Source organism: Rattus rattus, chromosome 3 (assembly GCF_011064425.1).
Source record: "Rattus rattus isolate New Zealand chromosome 3, Rrattus_CSIRO_v1, whole genome shotgun sequence".
Taxonomy (NCBI): Eukaryota; Metazoa; Chordata; class Mammalia; order Rodentia; family Muridae; genus Rattus; species Rattus rattus.
In genome coordinates, this window is record NC_046156.1 from 199,871,233 (window position 1) to 199,891,436 (window position 20,204).

Here is a 20,204-nt window from a genome sequence, read left to right on the forward strand (position 1 = left end):
TGTTTTCCACCACGATCATTATGGACTTAAGCTCTGAAACTGTAACCCAGCCCCAATTAAATGTTTCCTATTATAAGGGTTGCCTTGGTCATGGAATCTCTTCATAGCACTAGCACCCCAAGACAGCAGGGAAAAGGTCTATTTAAAAGTTAGGTCCTACTAGGCGCAGCTGTACATACCTGTAACATACAACTTGGAAGGATAAGGTAGGGCAAATAGGCTAGGGTTGCTTGGCGACATGGTGAGGTCTGATGTTGAAGTGTGGGTCTGGGGAGCTGCTCAGGGGTAGAGTAGCTACCTAGCACATGTGAGGTTTGATCCCACCATCACCGCTTGCAAGTGAAAGTATAATTACGCCTATATCTGAATCTTGGTAGTCTCTATAAAATTGGGTAAACTATCGGATATAGTCAATTGGGTTTGATTTGACATTAAATTGAAATGAAAATAATTATTTTGTAATATATTAATGATGATAGCTTACTTTCCCAGTCATTGCGAACATCAACATTCCAAAAGTAATTGCAGACCTCGTGTCCTGTAACACCTTTAACTGCATGAGTAGCTTTCAAAGGATCCAGAACGATTCCATTTTCTTCAACTTCTCTTCTGTACACCTAAGGAAAACATTAAAAAAAAAACCAAAACAAATCAAAAGACTTGAAGCCCTTGGCTCTTGGGCATTCAGATCAGGTAGCTCACTGCTCCCATGCAGTGCATCCAGGACTGTCCTTTAGAAACAAAAAACAAAACGAAAAACAAAAGAATTCTTAGTGTATTAAAAAAGAAACCGGGGTTGGGGATTTAGCTCAGTGGTAGAGCGCTTGCCTAGGAAGCGCAAGGCCCTGGGTTCGGTCCCCAGCTCCGAAAAAAAGAACCAAAAAAAAAAAAAAAAAAAAAGAAACCAAACAAACAACCAAAAAAAAGTAGAGTCTTGAAGTACAAACTTGAAAGTATGCTTTGAAGTTGTGCTGATTTTGCAAGCTATGGCAGTATGAGCCTGTAATCCCAGCACGTGAGAGGTTAAAGCACACGACTGCAAGCTCAAGGCTAGCTCGGCCTACATTGCATGTTTGAGGCCAGACTTAAGGCCCCACCTAAAAAAAATGCCACGTTTTTTAGAATTATAGTTATGAACTATTTATACAACATTCTGTCAAGAAATTAAAATTTCTTATACATGGCAAGGATATTTCAAACTGACAAACCCAAGGTAACTTCTTTCCCTTCTTTCTTCTTGTTATGTTGCTCTCCTTTTGTTTGAGACAGGGTCTCACTGTGTAGTTCTGGCTGTCCTTGAACTCACTAGTAGCTCAGTCTGGCCTCAAATTCACAGAAATCCATCCACTTCTGCCTCACAAGGACTAGGCTTGAAGGCATGTGCAATCATGCCCAGTTACAAGGTAAATTTTAACCATGAAAAATTATATATTATATATATATATCATATATATTATATATATGTAATATATATATAACATATATAATATATATTATGAATGACTAGTTGTTACAGACTTAAAAAACTGCTCTTTAGAGAAATCTGTGGTAAGTTCTTTCAAGAATAAGGAAATATGGCAAGAACAAGCTGCCTGCTATGTTGTGTGCACACAATCTGTCTTGTGCCATCTTTTCTTGACATGTTTATGCATATTATCAGGACAATCAATTCTACTAGCACTGTAACTGGAAGTTGAACTTTTAAAAATTTATACATTCTAAGTTTGCAAAACTATTAAATGTACTCCTGATCCTTTCTAGAACACACATTGGCCTGGCTTTCCTACAACTGCTTATCTATCCTACTGTAGATCAAGGCCACATTGGACTCCATGCTCTTGACTGGTCTTTCAGGTCGCTCCTTAATTCTTCCACATCCGTTTAACCTCTTTAAATGATGTGCTACATGAAGCAGAAAACCTACAGCTACAGAAAATCAACTTTTTCACTGGTGGGTTATGCATGACTCTGATATCTAACCCCAGTGTCTGTCTCTAATGCCTTTTGTTTACTCATAAGTAGAAGAATTTCACTTAGATTATTAAGTACTCCTGGTTTCTCTCCATTCTTTCACATCCGCATGTCCAAAGGACAGTGATTTATCTGAATAGTAAGTATGGGGCAAGGATCAGACATCAGATTGGGAGAAAAAAATAAAACAAAGAAAAGAAACAAAGTAAAACCTGGGAACAACATTTACCAAATTTAAATCTAAGACTGAAAGAAATATCTAGTGCCTGGAGAGATGGCTTAGCAGTTAAGAGCATTGGCTGTTCTTCACAAGGACTAGGTTCTATTCCCAGCACCCAACAGTTCACAACTGTCTCTAACTAGGTCCGGTCCATATCGGCCCCTCACATAGATATATACATAGGTCAAAAAAAAAAAAAAAAAGAAATATCTAAATAAAGGGCCAACATCAAACTGTAGTCTATTTTATTCATAAACTCTCAAATTTAACTTTCTCTGTTGTCTAGGTAAAACAGGATATTATTCTTATAGACTTATATTATAATCACAAATCAGTTTATAGAAACAAAGCCATGAAAAAATAGAGGATGATTTACTTCTCAGAACTTGGTATTTCTTTGATGTAATAGTTTGTTTTCACATTTTACTAAATCCTGGTGTTAGTAGCCCTCACTTAGCAACCTGAAGAGTTGTGTGGGAATTACCTTCATTTCTCCTTCTTCTACAACCAGCTGCCAATTTGCATCACCACCTACATCCTGTAATGAATAATTCATGTGGTTCTGTACCATCTCTTCAACCTTGAAAAGAAGAAGAAGAAAGCCATGAGAACTGACATGTCTAAGTAAGTCGCCATGTTTAAAACAGAAGGGTATCGTTTACTTCAGTTCAGCATAGCACATTTTCAAAGCGTGTGTTAGTAAGTTTTACATAGGAATGATCAGTTCAGCCACATTCCACACATTCAGGCTAATGGAGAGAAAAATGTAGGAATAAGCTTGCTTCCCTCAAGTATCATCAACTTGGGTTATGCACCCATTACTAAAAATCAGAGATGATGTCCTAAAGCAAAAGTCATGGAACACTGAAAACAAAAGGGACTCTCTCTCTCTCTCTCTCTCTCTCTCTCTCTCTCTCTCTCTCTCTCTCTCTCTCTCTCTCTCTCTCTCTCTACTACTGCTATCTGGTCCCAATGTCCCTATACTTAAATTTAAAGCTCTGTAGAGATGAGAAAGCTTTTTAAGTGTTAAAGTGAGAAAAGATTATTACATCAGTTAACCTCTTTTGAACATAAACCAATATAAAATAACCCTTTTATTCTAATTCATTGTTCGGAATTCTTTTATAAATAGTATTAATAACATTCGTACATTAGTACTAAACATAACCACATCTAAATTTATTGCTTCAAAATGTCTACCTTCCCTTTGCTACTGAGGACTGACCTGGCCAGGTCTTGACCATGTATGTTTCTAGGCCTACTAAATCTTAGTACTGATCCATAATAACCAAGGGAAGCAAAAGAGCAGAGTACACAGCTCAGTATCTCAGAACCCTAAAGCGCTCACTTGGAAAATCACTTAAAAATGAGCTTTACAAAGTTACACAGTTTGCGATGTTTTGAATCAGTGGAACACAATAATCTTAGTAATAAATACATAAAGGAGAGAAGAAAGAGTCAAAATATTTACTACACTCACATTTAAAAATTCACTGAGTGTAACTAGTAACTTCCCATAACGTGTATTGTGCTTTCCAGGCATACTGAGCAGGCAGCTAATCTATACATTTGAAATAATGGTTTTGAGGCATAAACTCTTCAAATACTGATAATAGTTAATTTCCTATACTTAAGGATGCCATCAATATGTTATAGAGATGTACACTTCTGTTATAGCAATCTTTATTTGGCAATCATCCAACAATTTTGACGATTTGTTAATACTGACACTGAAATCTAATTTTATACTAGATACTAAATCATTTTAGTACTTTACTAATAATTCTTAAGACAATGTGAGTGACCATAGACTTTAGAGTTGAGGAACTTAATAATTTATGTAACAGTACATTCTATAAGTTTGTCCTTTTAGTTGTAAGCCTTAGTATTAATTAACCAATCCATCTTGCCAGTGATATATTCTAAAATTGTACAAAACTTTAATTAGAAAAAAGCAAAAACAGAAAGACAACTCTAGGTGCTGACTAGAGAAAGCCATGTGATTCTGAACTCTGAACTCAGCTTTGTGTGGGTCAGTGTGGCTAATGCAGAATTCCAAATCACAAATACACAGAAGGCACGTAATTCCCACTAAGTACAGAAAAGAAAGCTACCCCATGTTGCCTGGATTCACTGGCCTGTCACTAGAGGAACACTTCACTTTTCTTGAGGTTTCAAATCTTAGAAATGTTTAGATTTGAAAGGTATTGACTTGGGGTGAGAAATCGGGAGTTAAGAACTCAGGTGTGTGTTTACCATGGGTTTAGAGGCATAAGGAAAGCCTACTTCCCAGAAGTACACGTGAAGGAGGAGCGGCACATACACATGCTACTGAGGTAAAGACAAAGAGTTCAGTTTAATGCTCTTTTGTCATATTGCATGCAAGTAGTTCTGGGTTTTCCATGGATTATTTCTGAAGTAGGTATTCCAAATGCTTGTAAATATTTTAATTTGCATTTTTCTATGCTCATGTTTAACACATATAATCTGTGAGGGAGGAGCACAATATAGAGAAATTAAACTGAGTCTCTCTAGATAAATTTTAAAAATGGTATTGCTATAACAAAAATTTCAAAAAGAAATGGCACTTAAATCAAAGTTAACTATTGTCTACAGACAGTTTAAACTCGTTTTATTTTGGCTAAAGAGGGCTTGAAAAATCCAACAAAGAAACAAGTCTTTTTTTTTTTTTTTTTTACTACATGGAGAGGTTTAATGAGAGAAGGGAAAAGGAGAGGAAAGAAGGCTGGCCATGGGCACGTGGGAGGGAGGGAGGAATGGGAAGGGACAGGGACAAAGGGGAAGAGCAGGGAAGAGAAGAGAGCAAAGAGAGAGCAAGAGCAAGAGAAAGTGTCACAGCTATTCTTACAGAACCTTCTTCACTGTGTCCCCCTTAAAGTAATGACACAGGAGTTAAAAACATCCTCACTCACTAAACCATGTTCCAGGCTCACTGCAGCAAAACACAAAGTAGCCAATATGACTATAAAAGCTGCGCCTGGGGGTTGGGGATTTAGCTCAGTGGTAGAGCGCTTGTCTAGCAACTGCAAGGCCCTGGGCTCGGTCCCCAGCTCCGAAAAAAAGAAAAGAAAAAAAAAAGCTGTGCCTGTGACACCAAGACGTCAGATAGAACTTAACAACCTGTCCCGTTTACTATGCGTGCATATGGAGACCTAGACATAATTAAGTTTGATGGGAAGTTGATTGACTGACATTTCAGGAAATATTGTGATTAGTAATAAATGCTATCATGCCTCCTCACCCTCAAACACATCAAGTTCTTTTATTGCATGGTGTGTGTGTGTGTGTGTGTGTGTGTGTGTGTGTGTAAGGGGATAACTGGGAGTCAGAGGACAGCTCGTAGCAGCGCAGGCTGTCAGGCTTGCTGGCTGAGCCACCTCACCTCTGGCCCCCAAGTTAACTAGGTAAGTATAATTTCAGCCACACACTTTATTCTGTTTACCTAGAGTGGGCACCAAATCTTACCCACCATCAAACCCTACCAATGACCTGTGAAAAAGTAGATATAAAATATGGGAAGGGCACGAAGGGGCACTGCTCCGGCTCCAACCTTTTTTCTTCCCATCTCACTTCCAAATCATTCAATATAATGTTACATTAGAATACTTCTAAATTTGTAGTTTTCTGAAGCAGTTAAAGACAGAAATTCTTTATTGGTTATTTTTAATTTACATTTAAAATGTTACCCCTTTCCTAGTTTCCTGTCCATAAACCATCTATCCTATACTCCCTATCCCCCTTTTCTATGAGGGTGTTCCCCCACCCATCCACTCACCTCTTCCCACCTCCCCGCCCTGACATTCCCCTACACTGGGGGGGGGTATCCAGCCTTGGCAGGACAAGGGCTTCTCCTCCCATTGGTGCCCAACAAGGCCAACCTCTGCTACATATGCTGACCCATACATATGGGTCTGTCCATGCGTACTCTCTGGATAATGGTTTAGTCTGCGGGAGCTCTGGCTGGTTGGTATTGTTGTCCTTCCATGGGGTTGCAAACCCCTTCAGCTCCTTCAATCTTTTCTCTAACTCCTCCAATAGGGACCCCATTCTCAGTTCAATGGTTGGCTGTGAGCATCCACCTCTGTATTCCTCATGCTCTGGCAGAGCCTCTCAGAAGACAGCTATATCAGGCTCCGGTTAGCATGCACTTCTTGGCATCCACAACAGTGACTGGGTTTGGTGGCTGTAAGTCTATGGGCTGGATCCCCAGGTGGGGCAGTCTCTGGATGGCTTTTCCTCCAGTCTCTGCTCCAAACTTTGTCTCTGTATTTCCTCCTATGAATACTTTTCATTCCCCCTTCTAAGAAGGACTGAAGCATCTGCACTTTGGTCGTCCTTCTTGTTGAGCTTCATGTGGTCTGTGGATTGCATCTTTGGGTAATTCAAGCTTTTGGGCTAATATCCACTTATCAGTGAGTGCATACCATGAGTATATTTTTGTGTTTGTGTTACCTCACTCAGGATGATATTTTCTAGTTCCATCCATTTGCCTATGAATTTCATGGAGTCATTGTTTTTGATAGCTGAGTAGTATTCCTTTGTGTAGATGCACCACATTTTTTGTATCCATTCCTCTGTTGAAGGGCATCTGGGTTCTTTCCAGCTTCTGGCTGTTATAAATAAGGCTGCTATGAATATAGTGGAGCATGTGTCTTTGTTATATGTTGGAGCATCTTTTGGGAATATGCCCAGGAGTGGTATAGCTGGGTCCTCAGGTAGTACAATGTTGAATTTTCTGAGGAACCTCCAGACTGATTTCCAGAGTGGTTGTACCAGCTTGCAAACCCACCAACAAAGGAGGAGTGTTTCTCTTTTCTCCATATCCTTGCCAGCATCTGTTGTCACTTGAGTTTTTGATCTTAGCCATTCTGACTGGTGTGAGGTGGAATATCAGGGTTGTTTTGATTTGAATTTCCCTGATGACTAAGGATGTTGAAAATTTCTTTAGGTGCTTCTCAGCCATTTGATATTCCTCATCTGAGAATTCTTTGTTTAGCTCTGTACCATATATTTTAATAGGGTTATTTGACTCTATGGAGTATAAGTTCTTGAGTTCTTTGTACATTTTGGATATTAGCCCTCTATCAGTTGTAGGATTGGTAAAGATCTTTTCCCAATCTGTTCGTTGCTGTTTTGTCCTAATTACAGTGTCCTTTGTCTTACAGAAGCTTTGCAATTTTATGAGGTCATATTTGTTGATTCATGATCTTAGAGCATAAGCCATTGGTGTTCTGTTCAGGAAATTTTCCCCTGTGCCCATGTGCGAGGCTCTTCCCCACTTTCTCTTTTAATAATTTTAGTGTACCTGGTTTTATGTAATCCACTTGGACTTGACTGTTGTACAAGGTAATAAAAATGGATTGATTTGCATTCTTCTACATGCTGACCTCCAGTTGAACCAGCACCATTTGTTGAAAATGCTATCTTTTTTCCATTGGATGGTTTTAGCTCCTTTGTCAAAGATCAAATGACCATAGATGTGTGGGTTTGTTTCTGGGTCTTCAAGTCTATTCCAGAGACCTGCCTGTCTCTGTACCAATACAGTTTTTATCACTATTGCTCTGTAATACATCTTGGGGTTAGGGATAGTGATTCCCCAGAAGTTCTTTTATTGTTGAGGATAGTTTTTGCTATCCTGGGTTTTTTGTTATTCCAGATGAATTTGCAAATTCTTTCTAACTCTATGAAGAATTGAGTTGAAATTTTGATGGGGATTGTTTTGAATCTGTAGATTGCTTTTGGCAAAATGGCTAATTTTACAATATTGATCCTACTAATACATGAGCATGTGAGGTCTTTCCATCTTCTGAGATCTTCAACTTCTTTCTTCAGAGACTTGAAGTTCTTGTCATACAGATCTTTCACTTGCTTGGTTAGAGTCACACCAAGGTATTTTGTATTATCTGTGACTGTTGTGAAGGGTGTCATTTCCCTAATTTCTTCCTCAGCCTGTTTATCCTTTGAGTAGAGGAAGGCTACTCATTTGTTTGAGTTAATTTTATATCCAGCCACTTTGCTGAAGTTGTTTATCAGCTTTAGGAGTTCTCTGGAGGAATTTTTGGGGTCATTAAGTATAGTATCATATCATTTGCAAATAGTGATATTTTGACTTCTTCCTTTCCAATCTGTATCCTTTTGACCTTTTGTTGTCTGATTGCTCTGGCTAGAATTTCGAGTACTATATTGAATAAGTAGGGAGAGGGTGGGCAGCCTTGTCCTGTCCCTTATGTTAGTGGGATTGCTTCAAGTTCCACTCCATTTTGTTTAATGTTGGCTACTGGTTTGCTGTATATGGCTTTTACTATGTTTAGGTATGGGCTTGAATTCCTGATCTTTCCAAGACTTTTAACGTGAAGGGGTGCTGAATTTTGTCAAATGTTTCCTCAGCATCTAATAAGATGATCATGTGGTTTTTTTTTCTTTGAATTTGTTTATATAGTGGATTACGTTGATGATTTTCTATATATTGAACCATTCCTGCATACCTGGGATGAAGCCTACTTGATCATGATGGATGATTGTTTTGATGTGTTCTTGGATTCAGTTTTCGAGAATTTTACTGAGTATTTTTGTTTCGATATTTATAAGGGAATTTGGTCTGAAGTTCTCTTTCTTTGTTTGGTCTTTGTGTGGCTTCAGTATAAGCATAACTGTGGCTTCATAGAAAGAATTGGGTAGTGTTCCTTCTGTTTCTATTTTGTGGAATAGTTTGGACAGTATAGGTATGAGGTCTTCTATGAAGGCCTGATAGAATTCTCCACTAAACCCATCTGGTCCTGGGCTTTTTTGGTTGGGGAGACTTTTTTTTTTTTTTTTTTTCCTTTTTCTTTTTCTTTGTTCTTTTTTTTTTTTCGAGCTGGGGACCCGAACCCAGGGCCTTTAGTAAGCGCTCTACACTGAGCTAAATCCCCAGCCCGGTTGGGAGACTTTTTTAATGACTGCTTCCATTTCTTTAGGAGTTATGGGACTGTTTAGACGATTTCAAAGAGAAAATTGTCCTTTGCTGGTACAAAAACCTAGAAGGGTCAAACATACTTCTGATCTTTTCTTACTCATGCCAGATGAAAACCATTTTGTTTATTGTTATATAGTCAGAAGATGACAGAGGGTCTTGCTGAATAGAATGTTGATAAATTAACAGCACTGTTACCCCAAAGAAAATAGCCAATGACATTAATAACTGATTTACTGAAGAAATACAAATAGCTAGAAGTAGGTCACATTTAGCCTCTAAGACTGGGAAGAAGGAGCTGAAGTATTCAGAGTCAGTATAGAAAAAAACAATTCCTTCACCTGTTTGTGTTTTCAGCAAACCAAATAAACGTCCACAACAAAACTAGCCTGAAGTACAAAGTGGCCCAACTTTCCTGGTGAGCAATTTTTAATTAGAATAAATATAACTTAGACATTTTCATGGCCTTTGTCCCAACAATGTCACTTCTAGGAATACAAATGAAGCAAACGTTTCTGTAAGTATACAAAGTAGATAAGGAAAGCATTCCCAGGATCCTCACTGTAATAACTATAATGAGAAAACTGAAACTGTTCAAAATTAGGTTGAGTAGGCAAACAACAGTGTGCACACATTCAAATATATATATACACACATATACATGTATGTATACATATACACCTACATATATGTGTGTGTATATGTATAGACCTATATTAATGGGGAGTGAACCTATTAAGTGTATCTTTAAAAAGGATATAAAGTGTTTATTGGAATTATCTATGTTGGTAGGAAAAAGATACTTATTAAAGTGTGTATTTGTCAACATATGCTTGCTGTGTGTGTGGTTATGTGTGGAGTATGTGTGCATGCATGTGTGTATGCAAGTGTATTCATGCATATACTGGCTTTTTTCCCCAATTAATTACAAAATGAAGATTCAAAGTCAGTACTCTTGTGAACTTAGAATTCTTTATTCTAAAGATGCTAGAGAACGTGAGCTACAGTTTAATTTCTAGAACCCATATTTGCTAATGACAACAAACACGAAGACAAATACTTTAAAAATTCAATACTATTTTCTTCTTTTACTTCTTTTGTTATATAAAGAAGTATATGATCAAAAGTTGAAACAGGACCTGATTAATCATATAGCACCATATGTTTGCAAAAAAATTCTACCAGCAAAATTAACTTCTCTTACTTCATATACACGAGTTAAAAATGTTGTCTAGGGATTGGGGATTTAGCTCAGTGGTAGAGCGCTTGCCTAGCAAGCGCAAGGCCCAGGATTCGGTCCCCAGCTCCGAAAAAAAAATGTTGTCTATACAAGTAAGCTAAAATTCAGGAAAATCTTACAGAAAACAGTACACTTAAATACCCTTAAAGGCTCTCAGTGATTGTGTGGGTCTGTAGTAAGGCTGCACTTTGAGTTCTGAAGACCGGATGCTTGGGCACCCTCCTTTCTCCTTGCTCTTAGCTCAGGTGCTCCCCCCCCATCCCCCCCCCCAGGAGCTGGGGACCAAACCCAGGGCTCTACCACTGAGCTAAATCCCCAACCCCTCAGGTGCTCTCGTTAGAGCCTACTGTACCAACACTTTTATAATGATGGGTTTCAGTTAGGCTATAACTTTACTTTTCTTCATTACTTGTCTGTATAAGTATACATGTATATATGCTGTAGAGGCCAGAGATCAAGCTTTACAGATTATGCCTTAGTTCCTATCCACCTTTTTTTGAGACAGGGTCTCTCACTGTTTTAGACTTTGCCATGTAGGCTAGAAGGGCTGGCCAGTGAGCCCTATGAATCTGGGGACTCCTAAGAGCAAGCCACCACACCTGCCTTTGTGTGTGGAATGTGAAGAGTGGACAAAGGCCTCATACTTGTTAAACAAGCACTTCGGCAACTGTGCTGTCTCACCATCTCTAAAATTACTGTTTTAATGAAAGATGGGGTTTAGCAGAATAAACCAAAGTCCCCTAGTATTAATCTGCTTTTGTTCCTCATGTGAATATACACTTTTAAAAAGGCATGCAAAAATAAAGAAATAATAAATAAAATAGACATAGTTACAGGTGTTTTTTTTTTCTTTTCTTTTTTTCGGAGCTGGGGACCGAACCCAGGGCCTTGCGCTTGCTAGGCAAGTGCTCTACCACTGAGCCAAATCCCAACCCCAGTTATAGGTGATTTATGATCAGGAACTGCTAAATATTTTCTCAAAGATATTCAAGGCAAAAAGCTGTGAAAATGCACATTTCTAAGTCTTTTTTTTCTCTATTGCATTAAAAATGAATGTAGATTTAACTTGAATGTGTAATGCAACTGAGACCTGTTTTAATAAGTTTTATTGGACGACAGAGAGGGAAGACAGTGACTACGTCTGACTAGCTCAGTCATGCTGCTAAAACTCCAGTAAAGGGTCTGTGCTTAACACTTAATACGCTCTTAGCCTCTAAAGCTTACTCAGATGACACACACAAAATTAACCAGGGTTTAAACCCAACAACCACAACTACAAGTTCAGGTTTGCAATATAACATGGTCGAAAAAAATGCAACCGCTGTAAAAATACAAAACTGAATTGCAAAGATTTGAAAATTAAAAAACAAACAAACAACCTTTTTCAGAACTGGGAATGCAGCTGAGAGGCGCAGGGAACGCTTAGCATGTTACAGTTATGGGCTCAATCCCCAGTACCAAGAAAAACAAAAGTGTTTAAAAAACGTCTACACTAAAAAATTCTTTTCTCTCTGCCAAACTAATCTTATTTCAAGGGCAGAGCCCACACATTCAGTTTACTGTCTTACATTCCCAACCCCCTAGTGATGAGAAATAAACTTAGGACCAACTTCTACTGTCTTAGCAGTGTCCAAGGATATTACCCTACAGCATCCACAGGTAATCTGAATAAAGAAATACAGCCTGTTCAATACATCTAGTATCATAACAGTAATGAGACAGTATTAGTTCTTTGCTGAACATAACTGGAAATCATTTAAAATTAGAGAAAAATGAGACTGCTAAAATCCACTTTTATGAAAGAGAATATTCTATAATCCATAAAGGTTGTTGAAGCTAAAGAAATACAGCCATTACATGATGAATGAACAACCAGGTTACTTGTATATATTTTAATTCAATTGAAAATTTTCTCCAACCTTCCTTAACAAATTTCAAGCTACTCCTAGTGGAGGACACAAAATAAAGGGCACATGCAAGGCTGACAAAGGAGAACTATTTAGTAGATAAGAAAAGCCTTCTCAATGCTGTGACTTTAAAATGCAAAACCAAAACAAGTAGCCCGATCAATAGATGGCTTAGAACTGGGCAAGCAAGCGGAAATGCAGCAAAAACGAGTCAAGTCCACTCTATATATTCATACAGTACCTGGGAGCTGAATCTGTGGACATCGTCAGAGGCACTGACTAGATCAATGGAAGACATGGAGGGAGAGCGACTATAGGGCTACCAGAGACAGACAAAGAAAAACCAAGGAGTCAGAACAAAGGCTCAACAGAGCATTCAGTACCAACTTGCACACACAAGATAAAGAGGAGAAAACAAGCACTGTATAAGCAGGCACAGCAGCGAGTGCTGACTGTTATGTATCATGCTCCAGACCCATTCCAGAGAGAACGAAGACTCCCAAGACTACAAAGTACTTAGCCTCATGGAAGGAAGAGAGAGAAACTATCCCCACTACCCACTCCCTCTCCTCACCCCTCCGCTTCACCTTAAATAGACAAACAAAGAACCTACGCTCATAAAATGATTTACAAGTAGGGACTATAACAGTATAAAACCCGTACTACTTAAATTCGTGAGGAGGAGAGAAAAATCTATCCTACAGGACAGTCCCCCAAACAAAGAGAAATCTTTTAGTGAAGTGCGCCGCTTACCTTTTGTACGAATCTGTGAGTCCCAACCGAAGAAAAGGTATCTCCAGAAGGCAATGACGGAGGCCAGTGTAACCTGACCTTTTCACTCTGTGACTGGGAAAACACAGATCAACATGACATGTTTCTAAGTAGACTCTGCAGTCTACAAATGGCTGCCATAGCCTGAAACTAACATTTTCTCATAAGCAGGTTAGCTCTAACTACCTGAATGAGGAAGCTATCTACAGACACAGCTTTGCTCAATCCTGACACCTGATCAGAGATCCCAAATTAGTCTCTTTCTTTCTACAGACACCGCGTTAGATTAGGGATAACCTCTTTTCTATTGTTCCCACTACTTGGACAGTATCAGTTCTCATGCATCAAGGTTACTATTTCTGCTAAATTTCTTTTATCTAAACTCTGGTCAAATCATCTCAATCTGCTGCACCTAGAACCAGCAGTTCTGGCCCAGAGACTCACATCCTCAGAACCAGCACCATTATTTGCTTCCCTTCTGGATCCTAAGATCATTTCATGTGTGTGTGTTTATCTCCTTTCCATGAAGACAGTCTGCCTTCATCTAAGTATTTAACTCATGCTATCCTGGCCCCTGACGTCCCACTGCTTCTTCAGTTTAACTGACTTCTCACACATTCAAATAAACAGTCACTAAGAGTCCTCTCGTGCTTGATCTTAAGGACCCCCATGCTTACTTTGTTATAGTATTCTCACACTAGCTTTGACATACTGACAGATCAAAATCACAGATTAACTGGGAATTGGAAGTTCCCACTCTTAACTTAATGCAGTGTGTAAAGACAAAAACAAGCAATGAACTTTACAAATAAGCATGGTAAGAACTTTTACATCATTGACTTAATATAAATATGAGAAGCAGATAGGTCATGTACTATTCAGGAGTTACTCCTGGCTACTCAGTCTAGCAGACGGACATAACAGACGTCAATCTGTAGTATGAATGCACATGAATGCCCCACATCCAGGTTAGTCACACTTGTCCCAGGAGGCAACTTCTACCATCAACAGTACAGCCTAAAGGAGAGGTAAGAAAGCAAAACTCACCCCTTGGTCCCATCTAGTGGTAAGTACACTAACTACATTGTAATAGAATTGAAGCCAGGAATCAAATTAATCTTGAAATCAGAATTTAAAAATTTAAAAATGTCTGAGTCACTTTCCATCAAAGGAGTTGGGCATACACTCTGAGACTCCCGAGATGACTATAATGGGGTAAGCAAAGTAAAACTGAGGGGATACTGAAGGGGAAGGCTGGAAAACAACAAATGAGACAGTAACAATGCTGCGTGGTACGAGGGCTAAACCAAACCCGCTATGATCTGTGAATTCAATGGCATTTGAGAAAACATTTAAGAGAGACCCTTTGGATATCAGCATGGTTGAGGCTGAATGCCCCAAGAGTAATGAGCAGAATGCTTCCATTTAAGTCCAAGGTAACCATGCATACCCCTTCTGACTAATCATCTGTCTTTGTGTTTGGAAATTAAAATATAAAGGACATGATTTACAAAGAATCTTTAACACTTATGATGGCTAACATTTTGATTACAATCAGTTTTCCAATTCTGCAACACATGCCAAGGTAGTGTTAGAACACATGTGTCTTTGGAATGTGAGGAGATGTACCTGTTCCTCTATTTTATCTTGTCTGTCAAGAGCAGCTTCAACAGCATCAAAGAACTCTTCCTCATTAATCAGACTGTTTGGACCTTCCTGATAACAGACAGGAAACAAAAAGCAACCATTTATTTAGAGAAACAGAAAACACTGACAAGTTTGATATTACCTGAGAAAAGAAAGCTAAAGCTGAAAACTGACCTAATACACATCTGTTGAGCAAGCATTTGTGGACCACGAAGTATACAAGCATAGTATTACACAATGGTAACACACACTCTGAAAAATCACGACTGCCTCATCCACCATACTTTTTGGTTTTTTTTTTTTTTGTTGTTGTTGTTGTTGTTTTCTGTTGTTTTTTTGTTTTTTTTGTGAAACGGGGTCTCATTTATTCTCTACGTTGTCCTAAAACTCAGTCTGTTGCACACACTGGCCTCACACTTGGCAGCAGCCTCTTGTCTCAGCTTCCTGAGTACTAGAATTACAGACTCCAACCATCATGTCAGGCACATTTACTGTGAACTGGTTAACACTGTTTCAAGGTAAAGGTCTACAGCAGGGATTACCGAACTGTCCAAATCCAGCTGGAAAGATAGGTCAGTGCATAAAGCGTGCCTGGGAACCTGGGTTCGCATCCCCAGCACTGTGTAAAAGCCCAGCTCAGAGGCATAAGTCTGTATCCTCAGCATTAGGGGACAGAGACAGGTCAGTCCCAGGGCCTTGCTGGCAGCCTGTCTAGCCAGAATAGTGAGCACTAGGTTCAGTGAGAAACTTGATGTAAAAATATAAGCTTGATAGAGGACCCCTGATGTCAGCCTCTGGCACCACACCTGTGCACACACAACTGACAAGGACAGATAGCTTAGAATTTCAAAAGGAATGAGGAGAGTGAAAAGATAGATGATTTACTTGAGAACTTTACCTTTTCTTAATTTTGTTTTGCTTTTGTAATGTTGAGACTTGAACTTGGGATCTAGTACATGCTAGGTAAGCAGTCCACCAAAGAATTACTCCTTTGCTAAGAACTGTATAGTTTAGAATTAAAATTCACAGGAAATTTAAAAACATGTTATGTGTATATATTTTAAAAGATTATTTGAGCTAGAGTCTCAAGTAGCCCAACTCAGCCTTGAACTCCTGATCTTCTTGCTACTAACTTCTGAGTACTGGGATTGCAGGTTGCCACGCCTTGTCCACTACTTTTCATCAAGAAAAAAAAAAAAAAAGAGGAAGGTATACTTTATTTTTTTTTTGAAGGTGTACTTTAAATAGGTGGAATAAGAATACTCAACAAATGGGGGGTGGAGAGATGGCTCAGTGTTTAAGAGCACTTGCTGATCTCACAGAAGATCCAGGTGCAGTTCTCCAAGCCCATACACTGCAGCTTACATCAACTCAGGGCACCTCCTAAGAAGTCATGAGCATGGGCAGGCATGTGGAGCACATGAATGTATGTAGTCAAAATGGGCCTCCACATAAAAACGTACAATGTATAAATCTTTAAATTTTAAAAGAAAAAGACCATTCAACAAACGACACTGGAATAAAATATAGATTCCTATATCCTATCACAATGTTTAGAAAGTTAAATGGGCTGGTATGATGGCATACAGCTGGAGTCCTGGAGGCAGAGGATCTCTGGAGCTGAAGAAGCAGAGGGAGAGGTGGGAGGCAGAGGAGAGGCAGGGAGATGAGGAGTTTGAGGCCAGCCTGGGTTACAACAGACACTGTCCTAAAGCAACATATAAAATATTCAGAATGTCTTAATGTATTTAGAAGAAACCATTAAATATAAATATTTACTAAGTCTATCAAAAGAAATTCTCATTATAAGGAAGCTTAAAACTTTCATAATCAGTAATCAGTAATCAAAAAGGACTTTGAAGGCAGACTCTTACTCTAGTGTTTATGGCTCATGGTGACCTCCACAAGGAGGAGCGCCTTAGAGCCTCTCTGGTGCTGGGATTATAGGCATGTAATCCAGTAACTATGTTTAGTTCAATAAAACTTGAAAACGCCTGGGCCTTTAAAACCTTTGTCAATGGTAAGAAGTAGTTAATCAATTTACACACACACACACACACACACACACACACACACACACACACACAATTAAGTTAACCCTGGAAACAAGTTATACATGTAAGACCATTTTAGGGTTGGAAAAGTGTTAAAGGTAGCTTCTGGGACAGATGACTCCAATCTAGCCCATACTTCATAGTCTGGCCCTCCGAAGCGAGGTTTCTTCTTAAGTTCCTCCGTCACATTCTTGTATGCTTCCTCTACTCGTCTCCGCTTTTCCACTTCCTAAGCAGGTGTGGGCAGGGAGAGAGAGGTTGATGTATCAGTTCAAGTGGGCATTTTAATTACCATAAAAAGTCTGTTAGGTCACTTTCTGTGAAATTGTATAATGTGACCAAAAAACAACTATTCCTGTGTAAAAGTCAAATGTTATTCTGCCTAGGAAGTGCTTTCCTGTAGGATGTGCACTGTACAGGAGCGTCTGAATGCCGGCTGCCATCATCTGTGTGCATGCTCAGCACTGGGGTGGCTGAGACATGCCATGTGCTTGCTCATGGCTAATACCGAGGTGTGGAGGTCAGCACCAGTGAAGGTGCCAGCTACAGATTCCTGCCTTTCCCCGACCCAACACACCATTGCTGCGGACGGAGAAAAAGCAAGAATTAAATGTTAGGAATGAAAAGAACTCAATTTTTAATAGGTCCTTGACTTCGTTCCTTCTGAAAAATGATGGTGTTGAGCTAGAATTAGATTTTCTAAGTTATGTTTTAATTTTAGTATTTGGTTATTTTACAAATATTGGATTTTAAACATGAGTTTCCCTACTAAGCAAATTCAGTAAACTACAGTTCACATTAAAAGCTAGAAATTCATATTACAAAACTATTAGCAATGCTGGTGACTAAATAAAGGTGGGAAAATGGAGAATAGGGCAAATATTTGAATAATATAATGTGTGTGACATCACACTGATCAAAGAAAATTTAATGGCCATGATGTGACAGGTAACTGTTAGACTTTTTAAGGGTCAAGGCAGCTCATATAACTTACACACAGACTCTAATTTAATACAATAAAAGACACTAATGCCAGATGTTATATTATTTCTATGCCAAACAATTATAATATGTGAAGAATTCTATATTAGATGTAGTCAGGTAGGCGCGCTGTAGAGTAGCTGAGTAAATCACTGGTAAGCAAAAGACTATACATGGACTAGGACTCTGACCTCGTAGCTGAATATCCTAGTAAATCACTGGTAAAGCCCTGTGAGTTTAGGACTCTGATGGGGGGCACCCATAAGGAAGGGGAGGGAGGGGATGTGAAACCAAAGGGAATAACCTGGTATTTCATCCTGGTAGCCAGTTTAGGTCCGATCACCTCATCCAGAGAGGTCCTTCACCTCAGAAGTAGCTTAGTTTTAATGTTCTATGAACACAGGAAGCTTAAAATGATTATTTTAAAAATGAAAACAAAAGTCTTACCCTATCATGTCGTTTTTGCCAGCTTTCTTCGCGTTTCACCATCAGTTCAATACAATGAGACAGTGTAGCAAGGATGCCAGCAGTAGTTGCTTTAAAAGTTATTGCTTCCCCCTTAAAGTCGATGCCATTAATCCCTTTTGGAGTTACATGTGGGAATACTGAAAAGAAAATCATCAAAGAAGGTCAGTAAAGTGAAGAGATCTCACTCTACTAAGGTCAGCAAGCATTTACAGAACTAGCAAATTCAAGCATGGTTTGGACAGTACCGCTCCTTCTCTGGACCCTGCTATGCTGTGAGCAAAGCTCTGAGGCAGCATCCATTTACAACCGGTTTCTAGTCTATTCGCTGAACTTCCTTCCTGAGCTGCACTCAGTAAGTCAAGGGAGAGGAGGAGCAATGCTAACACGCTGACGGGTCAAAGCTCAGAGGGGATTTAATTAGCTCAAGACACTGCATTTTAAAAAATCTAGAATTTCAAAACTATAACAAAATAAACTGTAGAATTTTGAAAAGCAGCATGAAATTCAAAATATTAAGTCACATTTATGTTTAGCTTTACAATTTTAATACATGGTTAGCAACTGGATTAAAGGAGAGATCTTAAAAACTCCTACGACAGAAACAAGAACATATCTTATTCTATAGTTAATATGCAATCGTCCTGATAGAACATTTATAAGGAGAACAATGACACTGTGACTTAAGAGACTTGCACGTAATCACAACAGTAAGGGATCTGTAAAGGACAGAATTATGAAGTATTTTATGAAAATTTCAAACTTGAAGACATTGGTAAGAAGATAAGCCACAAACAGGGTGAAATGAATGGCCTATATTAATCATAGACCCATATCTATAACACATCAAGTAACCTAAAAATACTATACACTGTATAGTATACTATACATTATAGTATGCTATACTATATATATTAAACGCCAAATAGCCCAGGAGGACTGGGAGCTAGGGACGGGATGTAGCTCCATTAAACCACAAGAGGGAGCTTGCACATCTTCAAAGCTTAAAGTCCATCTCCCATACAATTCTCAAAAACTATGCAGACATTTAACCCAGAGAAATGAAACAGATGCCCATAAAACTGAAGGCCTGTATACGAATGCTTACCTAGCTTTATTGATAATACCCCCAAACATAAATTACTCAATTGTTCATCGATATACAAACAAATTGTAGTGTATCCATACCGAAAGACATTGTTCAGCAAGGAGAACGAATCAACTCCCGGTACACATATATATCAATTAGAAAATTTAAGTTACAAAGCCAAATCAGAAGAGAGCAGGAGTTCACTTATTCACTAGAAAATAGAATCCTATTCACTCATGTTGGCTGCACATTCCTCTGGAAGGCAAGTTCTCTGACACTGGCTTTATCTTCAGTCATAGTTTTTTTTTTTTTTTTTTTTAAAAACATGGCTTTATTAAGATAAACTTCCCACACTAAAAAGTTCACCTGTAAAACTAAAGTTTTTAGTATACTCAGAGTTGTATAATCATTTGCAGAAGTCACATTTTCCTACAACTCTTAAGTCTACTAGAAATCGCTCTGTATTTTCCCCCAATCCTTGGTTCTAAGCAATTACTGATCTATTTTCTGCCTCTACAATACAGTTCTCAGACATTTCATATAACAAATATAAAAGCAGTACTGTGACAAAGTCCACTTGATCATTTGCAAGGTTTACCCGCGTGCTCGGCACAGTAGCTTATGCCTATACTTCTAACATTCAGGAGGCTAAAATGGTGGGACCACGGAACTCAAGGCCAGTTTGGGCTGACTCACAAGGCTATACAGTAAGTCTTTGTCTCAAAAATAATAAATAGACATGAAAGATGGCTTGACGGTTAAGAGAACTTTCTGTTTTTCCAGAGGCTCAGAGTTCATTCAGTTCTTAGTACCCACAATTGCCTATAAGTCTAGATCCATGTGCTCTAACACCAACTTCTGGCCTTTAGGAAGTCTGCTCATATA

The 20,204-nt window shown here is 38.7% G+C and overlaps 1 protein-coding gene across 1 annotated transcript in view; it reads right to left on the reverse strand.

Annotated features, from left to right (window-relative positions):
* The window catches only part of Cert1 (ceramide transporter 1), a 103,294-nt gene that overhangs the window by 10,462 nt on the left and 72,628 nt on the right, over positions 1 to 20,204 (reverse strand). The window contains exons 7-13 of the mRNA XM_032899008.1: positions 18,212 to 18,369; positions 16,920 to 17,012; positions 14,712 to 14,798; positions 13,065 to 13,157; positions 12,553 to 12,630; positions 2,676 to 2,771; positions 485 to 617 (exon numbers count right to left, since the gene is read on the reverse strand). Coding sequence (XP_032754899.1) covers positions 485 to 617; positions 2,676 to 2,771; positions 12,553 to 12,630; positions 13,065 to 13,157; positions 14,712 to 14,798; positions 16,920 to 17,012; positions 18,212 to 18,369 — 738 coding nt within the window. The remainder of the gene's footprint in view (positions 1 to 484; positions 618 to 2,675; positions 2,772 to 12,552; positions 12,631 to 13,064; positions 13,158 to 14,711; positions 14,799 to 16,919; positions 17,013 to 18,211; positions 18,370 to 20,204) is intronic.